This window comes from Nycticebus coucang, chromosome 10 (genome assembly GCF_027406575.1).
Source record: "Nycticebus coucang isolate mNycCou1 chromosome 10, mNycCou1.pri, whole genome shotgun sequence".
NCBI lineage: Eukaryota > Metazoa > Chordata > Mammalia > Primates > Lorisidae > Nycticebus > Nycticebus coucang.
Genome location: NC_069789.1, coordinates 99,821,495 through 99,841,918, shown reverse-complemented (window position 1 = coordinate 99,841,918; position 20,424 = coordinate 99,821,495). Strand labels below are relative to the sequence as shown.

The 20,424-nt window shown below is 47.4% G+C and overlaps 2 protein-coding genes across 6 annotated transcripts; both read right to left on the bottom strand.

The window, feature by feature from the left end:
* Positions 1–8,505: 8,505 nt before the first annotated feature.
* Positions 8,506–9,852, bottom strand: TSTD1 (thiosulfate sulfurtransferase like domain containing 1). 2 transcript variants are annotated; one of them, XM_053608282.1, is made up of 4 exons: positions 9,707–9,852; positions 9,396–9,518; positions 8,751–8,913; positions 8,506–8,665 (listed from the first exon to the last, which is right to left on the bottom strand). In XM_053608282.1, exons 1-4 carry the CDS (start codon positions 9,777–9,779, stop codon positions 8,614–8,616), a joined length of 411 nt encoding a protein of 136 aa, XP_053464257.1. In that variant the 5' UTR covers positions 9,780–9,852; the 3' UTR covers positions 8,506–8,613. The 2 variants fall into 2 exon arrangements, with proteins under 2 accessions (XP_053464257.1, XP_053464256.1); XM_053608281.1 differs by lacking the exon at positions 9,707–9,852 and having other exon boundaries at positions 9,396–9,700.
* Positions 9,853–10,074: 222 nt separating this feature from the next.
* Positions 10,075–18,433, bottom strand: USF1 (upstream transcription factor 1). 4 transcript variants are annotated; one of them, XM_053608277.1, is made up of 11 exons: positions 18,103–18,433; positions 15,862–15,954; positions 13,783–13,835; positions 13,516–13,631; positions 13,090–13,191; positions 12,630–12,825; positions 12,076–12,163; positions 11,884–11,942; positions 11,646–11,740; positions 11,015–11,143; positions 10,075–10,826 (listed from the first exon to the last, which is right to left on the bottom strand). In XM_053608277.1, exons 2-11 carry the CDS (start codon positions 15,867–15,869, stop codon positions 10,737–10,739), a joined length of 936 nt encoding a protein of 311 aa, XP_053464252.1. In that variant the 5' UTR covers positions 15,870–15,954; positions 18,103–18,433; the 3' UTR covers positions 10,075–10,736. The 4 variants fall into 4 exon arrangements, with proteins under 4 accessions (XP_053464252.1, XP_053464253.1, XP_053464255.1 ...); XM_053608278.1 differs by having other exon boundaries at positions 13,783–13,832; XM_053608280.1 differs by lacking the exons at positions 15,862–15,954; positions 18,103–18,433 and having other exon boundaries at positions 13,547–13,631; positions 13,783–13,832.
* Positions 18,434–20,424: the final 1,991 nt, after the last annotated feature.

Sequence of the window (20,424 nt, the reverse complement as noted above, 5' to 3'; positions counted from 1 at the left end):
TTAAAAAGAGAAACATATACATGAAGTTAAGTATAAGAATAAAGAGTAGGGGAAAGAAAGGTTTGGAGAAGGGATCAATCACTGTGGGTCAGATGGAGTAACTTGAGCAGGGGCTTAATTAAAGGAACTCTGATCATAGTGGTTAGGTAGAAGGGGGGAGGTCATTTTAAAGTCAGTTAGGTCAACCTTTTACTTCACATAAGTAGGTCCATACAACCACTAGCTGTTTATAAATGCCCTACTTAAACACCTAAAAATTATCAAGGCAGACCATTCTGCTTTATGAACAACTTTTTTTTTTTCATTAAGAAATGGAATCTCACTCTTTTGCCCAGGCTAGAGTAAGATAATGGGGTCATAGCTCGCTGCAACCTGGAACTCCTGAGCTCATGTGATCTTCTTGCCTCCAGAATAGCTAGGACTACAGATATGCACCACTGTACCTAGCTAAGTTTTTTAAAGATTTTTTGGATTTTTTGTAGAGACTGGTATTGATATGTTACTCAAGCTGATCTCCAACTTCTGGCCTCAACCCATCCTCCAGCCTCAGCCTCCCAAGATGCCAGATAACTGCCACCATGCTCATCTAACAACTCTTACGTGTTACAATATCCTTTCACATGGGCGGCACCTATGACTCAGTGAGTAGGGTGCCAGCCCCATATTCGGAGGGTGGAGGGTTCAAACCCAGCCCCAGCCAAACTGCAACAAAAAAATAGCTGGGCATTGTGGTGGACACCTGTAGTCCCAGCTACTCAGGAGGCTAAGGCAAGAGGATCACCTAAACCCAAGAGCTGGAGGTTGCTGTGAGCTGTGACACCACAGCACTCTACCGAGGGTGACAAAATGAGACTCTGTCGCTAATAAAATAAAATAAAATATCCTTTCACAAATTGAAACCTGCCTTCTAGTAACTTCCAGCTATTAATCTCTGGAGTTAACACAAAATGTCTACTTATTTTTTGCCACTTAACAGCAACTTCCTTCAAATATTTTAAGAGATGTATTATGAGCCTCTTAAGTCTTTTCTTCTCCAAGGTAGATATCCTTATATTCTTCAAATTGTCTTAATGTGACACAGTTTCATGACCCTCCCCTCAAAATTAATCTCCCTTTCTGGATAACCTCTTGTTTGTTACTAGATCAAAAACCAAATCACACACTGAAGAAACTCTCTTTCCGTGGCATGGACAGTTCTCAATTCAAACCCACCTCCCCAATTTCTAGCATTTTGTTCATGACCAGCTCACATCTCTCTGAAACTTTCTGCCTCCAGAAGGTAGTTAAAATGATAGTGATAGGCCAGCACAATGGCTCACACCTGTAATCTTAGCACTCTGGGAAGCCAAGGCAGGCAAATCACCTAAGCTCAGGAGTTCAAGACCAGCCTGAACAAGAGTGATACTCCGTTTCTAATTTAAAAAAAAAAAAAAAGCTGGGCATTGTGGTGCACTCCTGTAGTCCAACTTACTAGGGAAGCTGAGACAAGAGGATTGCTCAAGCCCAAGAGTTTGAGGTTGCTGTGAAGTATAACACCAAGGTACTCTACCAAGGGCAACAGAGTGAGACTTCATCTCAAAAAAAAAAAAGCGCCCGTAGCACAGTGGTTACAGCACCAGCCACATACACCTAAGCTGGTGAGTTCGAACCAGCCTGGGCCAGCTAGACAACAATGACAACTGCAACAAAAAAAAATAGCTGGGCGCTGTGGCAGGCGCCTATAGCCCCAGCTATTTGGGAGGCTGAGGCAAGAGAATTGCTTAAACCCAAGAGTTTGAGGTTGCTGTGAGCTGTGACTCCATGGCACTCTGCCAAGGGTGACATAGTAAGACTCTGCCTCAAAAAAAAATAGGCTCAGCCCCTGTAGCTCAGCGGCTAGGGCACCAGCCACATGCACCTCAGCTGGAGGGTTCGAGCCCAGCCTGGGCCTGCCAAAAAACAATGATAACTACAACCCAAAAAAAAAAAAATAGTATTATGGCGGTACCTGTAGTCCCAGCTACTTGGGAGACTGAGGCAAGAGAATCGCTTAAGCCGAGAGTCAGAGGTTGCTGTGAGCTGTGACCCCATGGCACTCTCCTGACAGTGACATAGACTCTGTCTCAAAACAATAATAATAATAATAATAATAATAATAATAATAAAATAAGAATAAATGAAAAGAATAAATGCCAATAATATGCACCTCAGTTATTACTATTATTACCATGCCTGGTTCATGCAAGAAATTTTATTTTCTTTTTATTTTATTTTATTTTATTTCTTTTTTAAGACAGAATCTAACTTTGTCTCCCTCCTGGCATCATTCCTCACAGCAACTTCAAACTCTTGGGCTCAAGCGATTCTCTTGCCTCAGCCTCTGAGTAGAGTCTGTTTAGATGGAAATGCATGCTTGCTATTAGGAATAACCCAGCAAAAAGGAAGTAATTAGCCCTTTCACCTCCTCCACTCCCTCCTTTGCCCCCTTTTCTCCACTTCTTTTCTTTCCCTCTCCTTAAAAAAAGAAAAGAAAGAAGAAATGAATGAAGTATGAAAAAGGAAAAGATAGTTGCAATACCAAGTCCTACAGGAGAGAAGAGATGGGACACTGAGCCCAAGTTGAGGGTTAAAAGAGAGCAGAGACAACTATCCACCACCACAGGAAGATAGCCTGCAGCACGGTTGGTAGATTTGTTGGTGGAAGATGATGGCAAATTTGGTCTGATTTCCTTTGAGAAGTATCACGTAAAGTCATCAGCTGAGAAGAAAAAAGAAGTTTACACTCAAACCAAGGGAGGGGGTGTGTGGTCAGGGACATGGAAAAACAAACTGTCCGTGACACCCCCTCTCCTAATTGGTATGAGATCTGAAGAATAGGGACAAGTGGAGACTAAAGCAACACTAGGGAAGTGAATTAGAGCTAGTGAACAGTATTAAATGCCTACTAAGTATTCTGGACATAAATGTAAAGAGACAGCAATCACACTGGTGTAAACTTTACCCCAGCTGTTTGATCACAGTAGGAGAGGGAGCGTGCAAGCAATGGAGAAAGCAGCAAAGATTATAAAGAGGTCTACAAGGGCCCAGGCGTGGTGGCTCATGCCTGTAATCCTAGCATTCTGTGAGGCCAAGGCAGGTGGATTGCTTGATCTCAAGTTTGAGACCAGCCTGAGCAAAAGCAAGACCCTGTCTCTACTAAAAATAAAAAAACTGAAGCAAGAGGATTGCTTGAGCCCAAGAGTTGGAGGTTGCTGTGAGCTATGATGCCATAACACTCTACCCAGGGCGAGCTTGAGACCCTACCTCAAAAAAAAAAAAAAAAAAAGGCGGAGCTCATAGCTCAGTGGGTAGGCTGCCGGCCACATACAACAAGGCTAGTGGGTTCAAACCCAGCCCAGGCCAGCTAAAAGAACGACAACTGCAACAACAACAACAAAAAATAGCCGGGGCATTGTGTCAGGCACCGGTAGTCCAGCTACTTGGGAGGCTAAGGCAAGAGAATTGCTTAAGGCCAAGAGCTTGAGGGTGCTGTGATGTGATGCCATGGCACTCTACCCAGGGCCACAGCTTGAGACTCTGTCTCCAAAAAAAAAAAAAATGATCTACAAGGGAGTGACTTTTGATTAATTCTGCGTCCTTCCAGAGCTGATTTCTTGATAATATAATCAATATGCATCCATGTTATCCCACCTTTTCTTTTTTACACAAAATGTGGAATACTATATATTTTTCACCCAACAATAAAAGAAGATCTTTTATGAATACTCTAAGAGCTTCCTTATTTTTTCTTGTAGCCAGATAATATTCCATTGTATGCTTATAATGTTTATTTAGCCAGTTTTAACTTATGGACATTTGAATTACTTCCAGTCTTTTGCTAATATAAAAGATGTAATGAATAAACACAAACCTAATCATTTCACATGAATGCAAGTTTACTTGTGGTGTAAATCCCCCAGAAATATGAATATTGGGTCAAAATGTATATTTATTCAGTAATAGGTGTTGTACCAGTTTACAGTTACGTAGTCTATTATGTAATCTGTTTTCTCATAGTCCTGTCAAAAGACTGTTTCATCAAACATTTGAATTTTTCGTAATCTGTTAAATGTAAATTGATAACTTGGTTTTAATTTATATATGTCTTATGATGAGTGAGCCCCATACCTCCATGGGTTTAAGAACCATTTATATTCTGTGAATTGTCTCTTCATATGCTTTGTTCTTTTTTTTTGGCCAGGGCCAGGTTTGAACCCACCACCCTCAGTATATGGGGCCAGTGCCCTTCTCACTGAGCCACAGGAGCCACCTGAGATAACTTTTATAACTCCCATCTTCCATATGAGGAAAGTGAGAGTTGGAATAGTTAAAAGTACTTGTAGTTACCACTCAGTTGAGCTAAGCCAGAACTAGAACTCAGAACTCTGACTCATAACCAACCGTTCCTCTTTCCACAATAACATGCTATCATTCATGCTCTTCCTCAAGTTTTTTCCCTGGGAATTACTAAATACCTCAATAAAATCCAACATTCACAGACTACCTCCCACATGCCAGGTTCCGGTTTCATTGTTGGCCATACAAGAATAAACAGTCCCTCCCCTTAAAGAGCTCAGTCATAAGGGGAAGAGCCCTGCAAGTTATAATACAGTGTGGTAAGTGCTACAACAAAGGTGTGGACTTTATCCATAGCCACTGTGTCTGTGTCCTTCATGGAATTCAGTTATATAACTTTATCTGATTATTTTTCTGCCTTCTCTTTCAGTTTAAAAGTCCTCTTGATGAGAATAAGTCTCCTGCCAAATACATTCTTCTAATTCTTGTGAAATTCATAGTACAAAGTAGATGAGAAGGGCCAGGCACAGTGGCCCACACCTATAATCCCACCACTCTGGGAGGCCCAGGCAGGTGGATTGCCCTGGGCTCACAGGTTCGAGACCAGCCTGAGCCAGAGCAAGACCCCATCTCTAAAAACAGCTGAGTGTTATGGCAGTCACCTGTAGTTCCAGCTACTAGGGAGGCTGAGGCAAGAGAATCACTTGCACCCCAGAGTTTGAGGTTGCTGAGTTATACACCATGGCACTCAACTCCAGGGTGACTGAGTGAGACTCTGTCTCAAAAAAAAAAGGGCAACTAGAAGTCTACACAGGATACCTAGGAAACCAGTTTGCCTTTCATAACTGGAAGATAAATTTGGAAAGGCAAGGTGACACCAGATCTAGACTACAGATTGCTTAAAAGGCCAGGCTGAGACAAGTACTTGAGCCACTAGGCAACAAGGACCTATTGTAAATTATCAACTCTGGAGTGGTAAGATAAAAATGTCATTTTAAGATTGTGCTTCATAAAGGCTGAAATTAGAATATTCTGAAGGTTGTAAGGCTAGTGAGGCTTAACAAACACCTACTGAGAACTCACATTGGAGAAACCAGAGTAAGAAAATAAAAGGCAGTTCCTTTTTGTGAAGCTCGCAAGCAATTGGAAGAGACAAATTAACAAAAATGTTGCTTAATAGGTACAGCACAGGTATGTAACAAACACAAACCTGGGACAAAGTAGGTTGAAAGGGGATAGTTTAATTTAGCATGAAACGAAGGGCAGGGCGGTGCCTGTGGCTCAAAGCGGTAGGGCACCTGCCCCATATGCCGGAGATGGCGGGTTCAAACCCAGCCCTGGCCAAAAACTGCAAAAAAAAAAGAAAAAAAAAAAGAAAGAAAAAAAAGAAACGAAGGGCAGAAGCCAAGAGAAGCGCATATAGCTGATAAACCCTAGCGCTTCAGCCTCATCTGCTGAAATAGCTCTGAGAGAGGAAAAGAGAACTTTAAAGGGCAAAGTAATGACTTGCAACCATCTATCAGGGTTATGAATCAGTTAATGATAAAAAGGAATGTTCTCTGAACAATGAGCAAGCCAGAGGGCGTGGTTACATAGTGGGCCAGGTCAGGTTACTTTCAGGATTCTCTCTCATCTGCTCTGAAGCTGAAGAAAGTAAAAACTTAAGTTGGCAGGTCAGGAAGGGGGCTAGAAAACTAATTTATGGTGATAGAAGATTAAAGTGGTTGCCTAAAATGGGAGTAGAGATGGATTGACTGGAAAGTGGACCTAGAGAAATTCCAGGGATTTCAGTGTTCTGGATCTTGTTTAGGGTAGTTGTTACAAGTTAGCGTACTCAGAACTCAATGACTTGAACACTTAATATCTGTGTATTTTATTGTAGGTAAATCATGACTCAATAATAACAATAAGGAAATACTATAACAAAATTATAATAAAGACCTGGGGCGGATAACAGTGAAGACTCAGAACAAAGAGGGAAATTAGACCCTAGGAAAAGGCTTCCCAACCTGAGAATCAAATGGGTTTGGGTATTTGCAAAAAGAGTAACTGACACCTACCATTTGCCAGACCATGATCTGTACTCTTTCACATATTTCAACTTTATCTCCAGACTCAACAATGTCTGGGTAAACTCAGACAGTAAGGTAGTATGATTAGCCCAGGGAAAAAGTGGGATAGCTGTTACAGAGAAGCTGGAGAGCCCAGATGAATGGCTGATTTTATACTATCTGGTGTGTATACTGTGAGATAAAAATGTAGGGGGATGGGTACAGTGGAGAAAGAAGGCAGGAGAGAAAGGAGGTAAGAGAAAGCCAAGGAACATAGGACACATCTGAAAGAATTTTTTCAGAGACTTGAAAATCAGAAAATTGGGTTCATCTCTGACCCAACTTTTTTTTTTGTTTTTTGGCCGGGGCTGGGTTTGAACCCACCACCTCCGGCATATGGGACCGGCGCTCTACTCCTTGAGCCACAGGCGCTGCCCCCCAACTTTTTTTTTTTGAGACAGAATCTCACTCAGTTGCCTCGTATGAAGTACTATTGCATCAGCATAGCTCACAGCAGCCTCAAACTCCTGGGCTCAAGGGATCCAACTGCCTCAGCTTTCCCAGGTGCCTGCCACAATGCCTGGCTAATTTTTCTTTTTTTTTTTTGTAGAGGCAGAGTCTCACTTTATCGCCCTCGGTAGAGTGCCGTGGCATCACACAGCTCACAGCAACCTCCAACTCCTGGGCTTAGGCAATTCTCTTGCCTCAGCCTCCCAAGTAGCTGGGACTACAGGCATCTGCCACAACACCCGGCTATTTTTTTGTTGCAGTTTGGCTGGGGCTGGGCTTGAACCCACCACCCTCGGTATGTGGGGCCGGTGCCCTACCCACTGAGCCACAGGCACCGCCCGCCTAGCTAATTTTTCATTTTTAGTAGAGGCAGGGTCTTGCTTTGCTCAGGCTGATCTAAAACTCTTGAACCAGCCGGGCACATTGGCTGACGCCTGTAATCCCAGCACTTGGGATACTGAGGCAGGTGGATTGCCTGAGCTCACAGGTTCAAGACCAGCCTGAGCCAGAAAGAGACCCGGTCTCTAAAAAATAGGTGGGCATTGTGGTGGATGCCTGTAGTCCCAGCTACTTGGGAGGCTGTGGCAAGAGGATCACTTGAACCCAAGAGTTTGAGGTTGCTGTGAGCTAAGATGCCACGGCACTCTACCAAGGATGACTAAGTGAGACTCTGTCTCAAAAAAAAAAAATAATAATAATAAAATAAAACACTTGAACCAAATGGATCCTCCTGCCTTGGCCTTCCAGAGTTCTAGTATTACAGATGTGAGCCACTGTGCCTGACCCACAGAACAAAATTTTTAAAAATCAAACTACAGGGCGGCGCCTGTGGCTCAGTCGGTAGGGCGCCGGCCCCATATACCGAGGGTGGCGGGTTCAAACCCGGCCCCGGCCAAACTGCAACCAAAAAATAGCCGGGCGTTGTGGCGGGCGCCTGTAGTCCCAGCTACTCGGGAGGCTGAGGCAAGAGAATCGCTTAAGCCCAGGAGTTGGAGGTTGCTGTGAGCTGTGTGAGGCCACGGCACTCTACCGAGGGCCATAAAGTGAGACTCTGTCTCTACAAAAAAAAAAAAAAAAAAAAAATCAAACTACAAAATAAAAACTCTGCCACTAAAATATTTAAAATGTCTTGAAAAGCAGGCTTTTACACTAAAGGACCAGTTAATAAAAATGTTAGGCTTTGAAGGACATGTAGTTTCTGTTGCAACGATTCCGCCACTTTTGCACAAAAGCAGCCACAGATAACACATAACAACTGATCACAGCAGCACAGCCTGTTGGGGCTATAGTTTGCTGACCTCTGGTCTAGTAGAGCTGTACTTGCTTCTACTGAATATACAAATCACCTGCGGGATCCATAAAACCTTCATGCCCAAGTCTCATCTCCCAGATTCTGAATGTGGGAGGAAGCCTGAAATTTTTTTAAGCTTCTAGGTGATGTACATTGGCTGAAAACAATATTCTAGAAGAACTGTACATCGTAGCTTCTCAGGAAACTTTTTAAAAGAGTTTGGGGTGCAAGGAGGTAGATGAATACTAGACGGAGAAAGGAGGCAGGGCTAAATCGAAGTCTAGATTAAGATTAGAATGTTTTCGGTCCACTGACAAATTAAATGCTTCCATTACTTTAATTAACTCTTTATTTGATGCTTTGTGTGCACAGCATAGTAAGGAGTTGCCCAACCCAGCAAGCCAGGCCCTTCTTCATCACCCTTAGTTAAAGTGGTCACTTTTTTACCTAACCCTCTTTCTCCAACCATTCTCTATAGGCCCCAGCATAGTTTCGAGCCCTGTGGAGACAAAGAGGGGTGAAGGAGAGACAGGCCATAGGCTGGTCCCAGTCATCTCCCAGCCACAAGTCACACCTTCCCGTACCCCGTGTATCCGAGGCTTCGAGCCAGCTGCGTGGCCTGGAAGCCCCGCTTGCCCATCTGACAGAAGAAAACAACGTTCTCATCATCCAGCTTTGGCTTCTCGGTGGAGTACAAAGCCTGGAAAGCAGCTGGCTCCATCTGCAGGGCACTTTCCAACTGGGACACTGGGAGTTGAGAAGACAGAATGGAGAGGGGGCAGTTTGGCGCTCTCAGGTACAGAAGTTAAGCCTGGAAGGGCTGGATCCTGGTGGCAGAACAAAGTTACTCCCCCCCAACCCAGGCTCAGGGTCAAGAAACAGCCTTCTTCCACAGGGAGTCCACCAGACACCCTTTGGATGTCAGCCACTTCCTGACTCAGTGGCTGGTGAGGTGGAGGCGGTGGCAGAATGGCTGCCTCAGGCACCCAGCCTCCGCGAGGTCAAGCACAGAGAAGCTGGCCTGCCTCTCTCCCTGCCGCCTGCTATCCCCTCCCTCAAACCGGATGGGCCAGTTCCGCTGCCAGGATCTGTCTGCAGTCAGTCCTCCCGGAACACGGGACCCTGGTAACCGGTGCCTTTCTCAAGCCATCCTAGGTGAAGTCCCATTAGCTAAGACCCTCCTGGATTGTCTGTTCTCCACCTCCGGGTGCCCCTCTTCAATCCCATACCCGGGATGTTGAGAGCTCCGGGGATGGTCCCAGCTGCCGCCTCCTCCCGAGATCGCACGTCGAAGAGCCGGACCCGGCCTGAAGCTAGGAGCAAACGGAGTTCGGGAAGCGAGACCGTGGGCACTGAGGAAAGGGCACGAGAGCCGTCAGGGGAGGAGGTCCCAGGCACCGCAGCCAAGGCGCCCCTCACGTGGCAGGGCCCCAACCCGGAGGGGGCGTGCATAGCGACTCCCCTTTGCTCCTCCCGCATACGCCTCAACCCAGGGCAATGTGTAGGACAGGACCAGATCCTAGGTCTCCCTCGCAGGTACCTCCAGCCATAGTGCACGCAACAGCGAGTCGCAGGAACGCAGTCCCAGTCCGCACCCTCCGCTGATGCAGCATCAGCCCTCCACCCCACCCCCGCCCCCCCGCAGCCGAGACCGGAAACGGAAGCGAAGGCAGGACTCCCGCACCGCCCGGCAGCACCTGTTTGAGGTGCAGCTAACACCTGCGGACTGGAGAGAAGTCCTCACGATTGCCGCTGGGGGGAGGGAAACCACACCGGTCTGGCTCAGGGTAACGGAGCACAAGGAGCAGCGCCCCACCCTAAACCCAGCCCAGCCCTTAATGGTCAAAGAGCAGTGTGACCCCTCCCCTCTCCCTGGGGCCCACAAAAGAAGGAAAAATAAGACAACTGTGGCTCTGAACAATTTTATCTTTAAAAAAAAAAAAAAAAGAAAGAAAGGAAGAAAAAGAAAACATCCCACAAGGGGGAAGGCCCCAAGTGGGCCCCTGCCTGTTGTTCTCCCTGGCTCCAAAGACTTCTGCATAAGCCTTAGCTGCCGGCCGGCGATCTCCTCTTCACCAGGCCACAGCCACTGCTAAGCATCCTTCCCCCCACTTCTTGCTTAAGCCTGTTCCTGAGTTGCCAGGTGCATGTCTAAACCTCAGCTCCAGGCAAAGGAAGAACCCACGGCAATGCCGGCATCCTGAGGCAAGGCAGAACATCGCCCATCAGCAGATCCTCTGCTGGGCAGGCACCCTAGCAAGCACAGGGCAAGCCCCCGGTTTAGTGTGTCCAGTGTCCAGCATGGAGACAGCACATGCGCTGTGCAAGAGGAACACAAGGGCCCTGGGGCTGCATGGTGGGGGTGGGCAAGGCTGTCAGCGCACATCCACATTGTGTGTTTCACACCATTGCAGGCTGCCATATCACAGGGCCTCAGTTCAAAGAAACGCCTGCTGAACTCCCCCCAGTCCCATGCCAGAAGTGGGCAGTGAAGGAAAGGAGCATGGGGTTAGGCTGTTACTCCTGGGCTATCTGCAGTTCTTGGGCCCAAAGCCCTTGAATCCGCATAGCTAGTTGTTGTCATTCTTGATGACGACCTCTAATCCATGGTGCCGCAACTGAGCTCGTAGCAGCAGATTCTTGTTTTTAAGATCTTCCACCTGATGTGGGAAGGAGACAGTGAGAGGAAAGGGGAGAAAGTTGGCATTGCCAAGACCCCGAACTTCCTCAGACATCCACTGATGAGGAGGAAAAGGTGAAGCCCCCTCTATGGAAAACAAAACAGAATCCTGAACTGGGCTAGTGACTACAGAAGTTGAGGTAGGCTATACCCGGGTGGGAGTCTGACCTGCTGTCGAAGCACATCATTGTCCAGCTGCAGTTGGTCAAGCCCCTGCAGTTCTTCAGACAATCGGTGATTACTCTGCCGAAGCTCCTGGATATAATCACAAGCTTTGGATAGAATCCCACCTTTACTCTGTAAGACAAGACCAACAGAATGAGGACTAGAATTTACGCTAGCTAGCTTCAGGCCGGGCGTGGTGGCTCTCACCTATAATCCCAGCACTCTGGGAGGCCAAGGCCAGCAGACTGCCTGAGCTCAGGAGTTAGAGACCAGCCTAAGCAAGAGCAAGACCCCTTCTCTAAAAATAATTGGGCGCTGTGGCAGGCACCCATAGTCCCAGCTACTCAGGAGGTTGAGGCAAGAGAGAATCACTTGATCCCAAGAATTTGAGGTCGCTGTGAGCTACGACGTAATAGCACTCAACCCCAGGGTGACTGAATGAGCCTGTCTCAAAAAAAAAAAAAAGGATAGCTAGCTTCATACTTTGGATGTTATTTTCTTCCAAAGGATGGTGATATAACATTTCCAAGGGATACAGGAAAGTTAAGAAAAGTCTACTGCTGTTTCACTACCACTTCTGGAAACAATACCAGGAGACAGAATTCAGGCATCCTGCCTACTACCAGGGTCAGACCTGGCCAGACTTGGTGCTCTCCATAGAGCAGTCTGGGATGATCTTGGACAGCTGCACGATCCAGTTGTTGATCTTGTCACGGCGGCGGCGCTCCACTGTGGAGCAAAATGGAGGAAAAGGTGACTCAAACTCACCACAAGCCCCAGGGTAAAATTACCTAACTCCTCCTCCCCTCAGCCATCACTGCTGACTCCATCCCACCAGACAGCTCCTAGCTTCACACCTGGATTGTGCCTACCTTCATTATGCTGAGCCCTGCGTTTCTCATCCCGAGTTGTCCTGGGAGCCTCTGACTTCCTGACAACAGAGCCCAGGGTGGCCAGAGAAAGGGATGGACAAAAAATAAGATTGGAATTTGGAGTAAGAAATTGTACAAGATTTAGCAGGCATTAAGACCACTCATATAAATTAAGAAACAAGCGTCACTCACGGGGAATAAGGGTGAGTCCTAGGGGCAATTGAGCGTTGGCTTCCTCCCTGCAATACTTCTTGTGGTGACATCATGACAAAAAATTGACCTGTGAAGATGCGGGGTAGGTTCTGTCAGAGCATGTGACCAAGAACCTCACCGAGGCCTAAGGCAAAGACCCTGGACCCCTTCTCTAAAAAGAATATGTTTCGGTGGCACCTATAGCTCAGTGGGTAGGGCGCCAGCCACATACAATGGAGATGGCAGGTTCAAACCCAGCCAGGGTCTACTAAAACAACAATGACAACTGCAACGACAAAAAAAATAGCTAGGCATTGTGGCAGGCACAGTCCCAACTTCTTGGGAGGCTAAGGCAAGAGAATCGCTTAAGCCCAAGAGTCTGAGGTTGCTGTCTACCCAGGTCAACAGCTTGAGACTCTGTCTCAAAAAAAAAAAAAATAAAAAAACCTATGTTTCTCTTGCTAGAAAGAGAACCCCAGACTCACAGCCTGCCGGGGTCATGTCCCACAGCCTACCCCAGCCCCTCCAGACAGCATCCTCATGCAATGTCTCACCAGTTCCAGGAGGGGTTGCTTGTCCCAGTAGTGCCTCTGAGCCCTGGGTAGTAACAACAGCAGCTGTACTCCCTGAAGTAGTACCCCCTGCCCCATCTCCCACTGCAGTGCTGGGGAAGTAAGTATAGTGTGTCTCAGCAGCTGTCCCCTCTGTGTCAACTGCATCATCACTGGTGAAAGCACCCTGGATCACTGCCTGGGAAGGGGAGCAAGAGAACCGAGTCCGTGGTGTTAGACAATTCTTCCCACTACACCAGTCTGAAGCTTCTGTTCTTTTTTTCTTTTTTGAAACTTCTGTTCTTGAGGGGAGAGATAGATACATTCAAAAAGGTAGAGTCTAGTGCCTTAAGACAAGGCAGCCCTAGGTGTCTCACTGTTCCCAGTTTTACTCCCAATCCTATTGGTTCCCTTCTTCTTACTTCTCAGAGTTCTAGTCTCCTCCCTGGCCCATACCCTGTACCTGGGTCATGGACTGAGTAGCAGGGTAGCCACTGATGGCACCAGTACCCTCAGTCTGGCCATCCAGCTGCCCCTCGGACACCTGGATCACCCTGTACATCACCTAGAAGCAGAGAGAGCAGGGGAGGGAAAGGAATAAAAAGAATAAGTGCTGTAAATTCCAGTCATAAAACTGAGCCTCTTGCATACAGCCCCAAAACAAGAGCCCTTCAGAGACACAAATTCAGCCATTGTCCCTTCTTTCCCGATACAGACCGTTCAGTACACTACTACTTGACACCAAAGCTTATATCAGTGTACACCCCTCCAAGGTAGTTCACATTTTCACCTCATCTTCCAAGTCAGGTATCCCCCCAGAACATGATCAATTACCTCCCTCAATCCCAATCCCATATATAACCTGCAGCCACCTGGCCCCCTCCCTTACCTGGCCCCCATTCTCAGTTCGGAAGACGTACTTGACGTTGGGGTCAGGGAAGGTGGCAGCTGACTGGATGCTGGCAATAGCCACACTGGTTGGGTCCTCCCCAGTAGCCACTGCACCTAAATTAAAGGTGCAAAGGAAAGGTCTGAGTGAACTGCCTTTCTCCTTCTTTTCCACTGGCATATCATTGAAGGAGGAGGATGCATAGCAAATGGCCTGGTAGGGGAGGAAAGAGGGCCATGATGGCTTGGTGTTTGTTCTAACACTCACCTTCCTGAATCTGCACTGTCCCCTCCTCAGTTTCAGCTGTTTTCTGCTGCCTGCTTGTGGTGAAAGAGAGTAAGAGAAGAAATGAAATGAAATGTGTGAGCTCACTGGGCCAATGACATATGGTTACCAAATTCATTGCCATTCCCAACAAATGCCAGGTTGGGTTAAAATAACAATAACTGGCTGGGCACGGTGGCTCCCGCCTGTAATCCTAGCACTCTGGGAGGCCGAGGCAGGTGGATTGCTGGAGTTCAGAAGTTCAAGACCAGCCTGAGCTAGAGGGAGACTCCAAGACTCTGTCTCTAAAAATAGCCAGGCATTGTGGTAGGCACCTGTAGTCCCAGCTACTTGGGAGTCAGAGGCAAGCTTGAACTCAAGAGTTTGAGGTTGCAGTGAGCTATGATGCCACAGCACCCTACTGAGGGGAACAAAGTGAGACTCTGTCTCAAAAACTAAAATAAAGGGGCAGGAGCGGTGACTCACGCTTGTAATCCTAGCACTACGGGAGGCCAAGGCAAGTGGATTGCCTGAGCCAGAGTGAGACACCTTCTCCAAAAACAGCCAGGCATTGTGGTGAGCACCTGTAGTCCCAGCTACTTGGGAGTCAGAGGCAAGCTTGAACTCAAGAGTTTGAGGTTGCAGTGAGCTATGATGCCACAGCACCCTACTGAGGGGAACAAAGTGAGACTCTGTCTCAAAAACTAAAATAAAGGGGCAGGAGCGGTGACTCACGCTTGTAATCCTAGCACTACGGGAGGCCAAGGCAAGTGGATTGCCTGAGCCAGAGTGAGACACCTTCTCCAAAAACAGCCAGGCATTGTGGTGAGCACCTGTAGTCCCAGCTACTTGGGAGTCTGAGGCAAGAGGATCGCTTGAGCCCGAGAGTTTGAGGTTGCTGTGAGCTGTGACGCCATGATGACACTCTACCAAGGGCAACACAGTGAGACTGTCTCAAAAACTAAAATAAAGGGCCAGGAGCAGTAACTCATGCCTGTAATCCTAGCACTATGGGAGGCCAATCCAAGGTGCCTGAGCTTGCGGGTTTGAGAACAGCCTGAGCCAGAGTGAGACACCTTCTCTAAAAATAGCCAGGCATTGTGCTGAGCAACTGTAGTCCCAGCTACTTGGGAGTCTGAGGCAAGAGGATTGCTTGAGCCCAAGAGTTTTTGTTTTTGTTTTTTTGAAACAGAGCCTCAAGCTGTCACCCTGGGTAGAGTGCCGTGGCATCATAGCTCACAGCAACCTCCAACTCCTGGGCTCAAGCGACTCTCTTGCCTCAGCCTCCCAAGTAGCTGGGACCTTAGGCATCCACCACAACACCTGGCTATTTTTTGGTAGCAGCAGTCATTGTTGTTTGGCAGGCCCCAGGCTGGATTCAAACCTGCCAGCTCAGGTGCATGTGGCTGGTGCCAAGCCTGAGCCCAAGAGTTTGAGGTTGCTGTGAGCTGTGATGCCATGACACTCTACCAAGGGCAACAAAGTGAGACTCTGTCTCAAAAACATAAAATAAAATAACAATAGGGCGGCGCCTGTGGCTCAGTCGGTAAGGCGCCGGCCCCATATACCGAGGGTGGCGGGTTCAAACCCGGCCCCGGCCAAAATGCAAAACAACCAGAAAATAGCCGGGTGTTGTGGCGGGCGCCTGTAGTCCCAGCTACTCGGGAGGCTGAGGCAAGAGAATCGCTTAAGCCCATGAGTTGAAGGTTACTGTGAGCTGTGTGAGGCCACGGCACTCTACCGAGGGCCATAAAGTGATACTCTGTCTCTACAAAAAAAAAAATAAATAAATAAAATAAAATAACAATAACAATAACTAGTATTTACCTAGTGTTTACTATGTACACAGGAACTAAGTTAAGCATATAACATACACTATCTAATTTAATACTAAAAATAACACTATGAGGTAGGTAGTAACACTACTTCCATTCCATAGATGTGGAAACCAAATCACATAGCTACCAAGTGATGGAGTGGGGCCCGAATCCAGGTCTGCCTGCCTCCAGAGCTGGTGCTCTTAGCCATTTTGCATTCTCCCAGCCCACCCATCTTTCATCCAGACCCCACTTCTTCACTTACCCCTTCATCTCTCTGTGAGGGGGCACATCCGAGGAACTGGTTCTTTTTTGGGAGTCTTGTTATCTCCTGATTCACAGGCCTGAGTGCTAAGTCCTGGTAGAAATCACAGAGCTTGCAGTGAGCCTAGGAAATGGAACGGCCTCTCTGGTTCTAGAATTTAGGCTCCATGAAGACACAGCCAGGAAAATAACCCAATCCTCTCCAGGGGACAATCAGCTTCTCCCATTCTGATGCCTGAAGACTGTACTACAGTGACTGAAAAAGTAACTCTATAAATGGTATTCCCTGCCCCTCCATTATCACTCCAACTCCTGGTGAAGAGGGGATAATTATACTGAAAAACAGAACATATTTCTGGATTATTCTTAAAGCTACTATGACCTGCTATGATAGTAGCTTCATGGAAATTAGGAAGGGCCATATATAGACCACTAGTGTCAAAAAATATAGAGTTGGCTTGGCACCCGTAGCACAGTGGTTATGGCGCCAGTTAAAACATGACAAATACAACAAGAAAATAGCTGGGCGCTGTGGTGGGCACCTGTAGTCCCAGCTACTTGGGAGGCTGAGGCAAGAGAATCGCTTAAGCCCAAGAGTATGAAGTTGCTGTGAGCTGTGGCACCACAGCACTAGTGAGACTCTGTCTAAAAAAATTAATTAAAAAAAAATATATATATAGAGAGAGAGAGAGTGTGTGTGTGTGTGTGTGTGTGTGTGTGTGTGTGTGTGTATCATAGGCACTGATGCTTCTTTCTGCTTCTCAGCCACCTACTGTACAGCAAGAAATTTCTGTTCTCAAATCTAGGAAGGGGAAATCTGAAGCCCATTATTACCTCTGGAAAATCTTCCCTAACCACAATGACTATATTTGGTCCTGGGGTCCCATTATACTGACAGGGTTCTTGTTTGGGGGTTTGTCTAGGTTTATATGATCTGTTAGAGACTCTAAAGGCCAAGTATATCATCTTCAAGCCCTTCCTGTTTTACTAACCAAGGCTTCCTGTAGAATGACACAGTTGCTAAAATGTTGCTATGACAACCCTAAACCAACTGAGACTCAGCAAGAAAGGAAAAAACTCCAAGCCCAGGGTTTTGAAGGCAAAGAGACAATGGGGGAGGAATCCATCTACAAGGTGCCTGCCACAGGACCCTGACATCCAGCCAGAGGATGGGAAAAACAAAGAGCTAAGCTGACAGATGCCTCCAGAAAGAAACAGCGACACAGTTAAGTACAAAGCAATAAGATAATCCCAACACGAAAAGAGCGACATTGTTATAATTCTCTACCCGTAAGAGTCTCCAAACCTTTTCTACTCGGAGGATAAGCCGGTAAAGCCTGCGTCCAAGAAAAACGTTAACCAAAAAAAAGGCTAAGGGGACTGAAAGTGAAACTGTCCGGAGGAAGTAGCGCCGCGAGGAGATTCCAGTTCAAAAGGGGAAGTAGCCCTAGTGTTTTGGGACCACCTACGTCTCCATCCTCAAACCTGAGGGGTAAGTGCCCCTCCCAGGCTTGCTGCACTGACTGAGGGAGGAGGCAATGAAAGGGAGGGCAGGACACCGGAGGCGTCTCTATTGGCCACAGCTGTCAGCCACGGGCAGCCTCTGAGAACGCCAGGCAGTGGGGTCAGGCTACTTAATCAAATCTTCGTTGGGCATCGGGAAGCATTTTCTGAGCATTAAGGATATGTGACAAGGAAACCGGGATGGGATGTGGTGGCGACCACGCTCAGACGAGAAGGGCCCAGTTGGGAGCTCTCGCTAAGTCTAGACACAAAGGAGGAAGAATCAAGTACCGAAAGAAGTCAGGCGCCCAGACCCGGCGGGAGGCTGCGGAATCTCCCAGCAGGCCCACCAGCCAGTATGCGCCCACGGAGCCGAGCGCCCACCAGGCGCGAGCCAGAGAGCCGGCGCCGGGACGCGACAGCCCCGCCGCGCTCGCCCCGCGCCCCAGCTGCGCCGCAGAGGAGGCAGGAAGGGAGTCCGAGCTCGGGGGCCTAGAGTCTGCAGCTGGGGCCCGGGGCCAGATAGCTCAGGAGGGCCGCGGAGACGTGCGCGTTCGGGGACTGAGAGAGTTCGGCCCACAAAGCAGGGTAGGAAATAAAAGAACCAGCAGGCCCCCTCGCCCAAAACAAAGGCTTCTTTCCCAGGAGTTCCCTAACCTGAAAAACTGACACAAAACCAAAGCTGCCCTGCCTTGCCGCTCCATCCTGTCTCCAGACTGCCAGCCGGTTCCCCACTCACCGGCGAAGGCCGCCTCAGCCGCGATTTTCCCAAACAGTGTTCTCCCTTTCCCGACCGGGGTAGCTTCATAGACAGCTGCTCATGCGCACTTCCAGCCCGCGGCCATGTTGGAGAGGGGCGGAAGTGCCGCTCTCGACCCGCCCAGTAGTCTCAGAGATTCTGAGCCGCCCCACTTCCGTTCGCTCCGCCTTTACGAGGCCTGAAGGAATCAAAGTTTGATCCCAAAGGAAGCAATGATCTGGAGAATACAATTGATATCCTAGCCACTTTGGGCATGCAGGGGAGAAAGACGACTAACTGGTAGTACCATCTTTGTTTGGGATAGGACCTTTTTAGTTACAGAAAAAAGAAGCGAGGGAGTCCGGCTAAGACCAAGGAAGGGCCAGCCATAAGAGGCGCCATCTTTAACAAGGGCTGCTTGGGAGGCCATCTTGGATCAGGGCAGCTTTTTCTGAAGCGTTTCTTATTAGCAAATAGTAGGTGTCAGAACCTACAGATCTTGACATTTCTCCTTGTTATTAGTGTCAGCAGTCACTCACCAAAGACCTCAAATCTTTTAGTTTTACACAGGCTTACACTTTCTGTGACAGGAATGTTGACTCCCATTTTTCTCAGGACCTACCCTTAATGGATTTCGAGTAGTGTGGTATAATGGGAAGAATTCAGACCCTGTGAGAGCGATATAGTGAGAATAAGATGGAGTTAGTCAAGGTAAGGCAGAGAGGACATAGCTGGTCTGGTGGTTTTAGGTCCTCCGTGACCTTCACCTCATCTTTTTCATTCTTTTGTAAATTTAGCTCCCACCCTAAAGATATACATCTTTATGGGTAGAGTAGGATGATTGAGTTAGGAGATTGATTTTTGAATAGTAGCCAGGTGTGGTAGCTCATGCCTGTAATCCTAGCTCTTTGGGAGACTGAGGCCGGTGGATTGCTTGAGTTCAGGAGTTGGATTGGATACCAGCCTGAACAACAGCAAGACTCCTCTCTACTAAAAATAGAAAACAAACAGGTGCCTGCTCTAGGAGGCTGAAGCAAGAGTATTGCTCTAGCCCAAGAGTTTGAGGTTGCTGTGAGCTATGAAGCCACAGCACTCTGCCTAGGACAATAGATTGAGACTCTGTCTCAAAACGAAACAAAACTTTGAACAGGAAATGTTGTAATAAGTCATGGATTATGATGATTATTGTTTATGGTCGTTGCTTTGAACTTACATATCTATAACTGTGGCTGTGGAAATGGAAGGGCAGAACAGTCTTGGGGATACTACTCTGACTGTTCTCCAGAATTGCTGGCCTTCAGATAATAAAGCTGTAACTCAAGCAGCTAAGGCGCCAGCCACTTACACCAGAGCTGGCAGGTTCGAATCCAGCCTGAGCCTGCCAAACAACAATGACAACTACAACCAAAAAATAGCCCAGCATTGTGGCGGGCGCCTGTAGTCCCAGCTACTTGGGAGGCTGAGGCAATTGAATTGCTTAAGCCCAAGAATTGGAGGTTGCTGTGACCTGTGACGCCACAGCACTCTACCCAGGGTGACAGCTTGAGGCTCTGTCTCAAAAAAAAAAAAAAAAAAAAAGGGCGGTACCTGTGGCTCACTGAGTAGGGCACCAGCCCCATATACGGAGGGTGGCAGGTTCAAACCGGGCCCAGCAAAACTGCAACAAAAAATAGCTGGGTGTTGTGGTGGGTACTGGTGGTCCCAGCTACTCGGGAGGCTGAAGCAAGAGAATCGCCTAAGCCCAGGAGTTGTAGGTTGCTATACGCTGTGATGCCACAGCACTCTACCAAGGGCCACAAAGTGAGACTGTCTCTAAAATAAATAAATAAATAAATAAAGCTTGTTAGACCTAATCCCTGTCTCTACATTTGGCTGACAGTGACAGGCCACAAGACCCTATTTGTATATTAACAACTGGAGCTAGAGTTTGAGGTTGCTGTGAGCTATGACACCATGCCACTCATCCCCAGGTGACTCTATCTCAAAAAGAAAAAAAGTCTGGGCCAGAGGAACCCAGAACTCAAACCTACCTCAGCCACTTCTTATCTGAAATCTTTGATCTTTGAGAACATTTTGACTTAGTTGAGTCTAATTTCCTCATATGTAAAATGAAGATACCAGTACAGTACAAACCTTACAAAATTGTTATGTGGTTATGTGAATTGAATAAAATCAAGGGCATAGATGCATAGATCTTTTTTTCTTTTTTACAGAGTCTCACTTTGTCACCCTCCATATAGTGCCACTATGTCACCCTCCATGGTGTCACAGCTCACAGCAACCTCCAACTCTTGAGCTCAAGCGATTCTCTTGCCTCAGCCT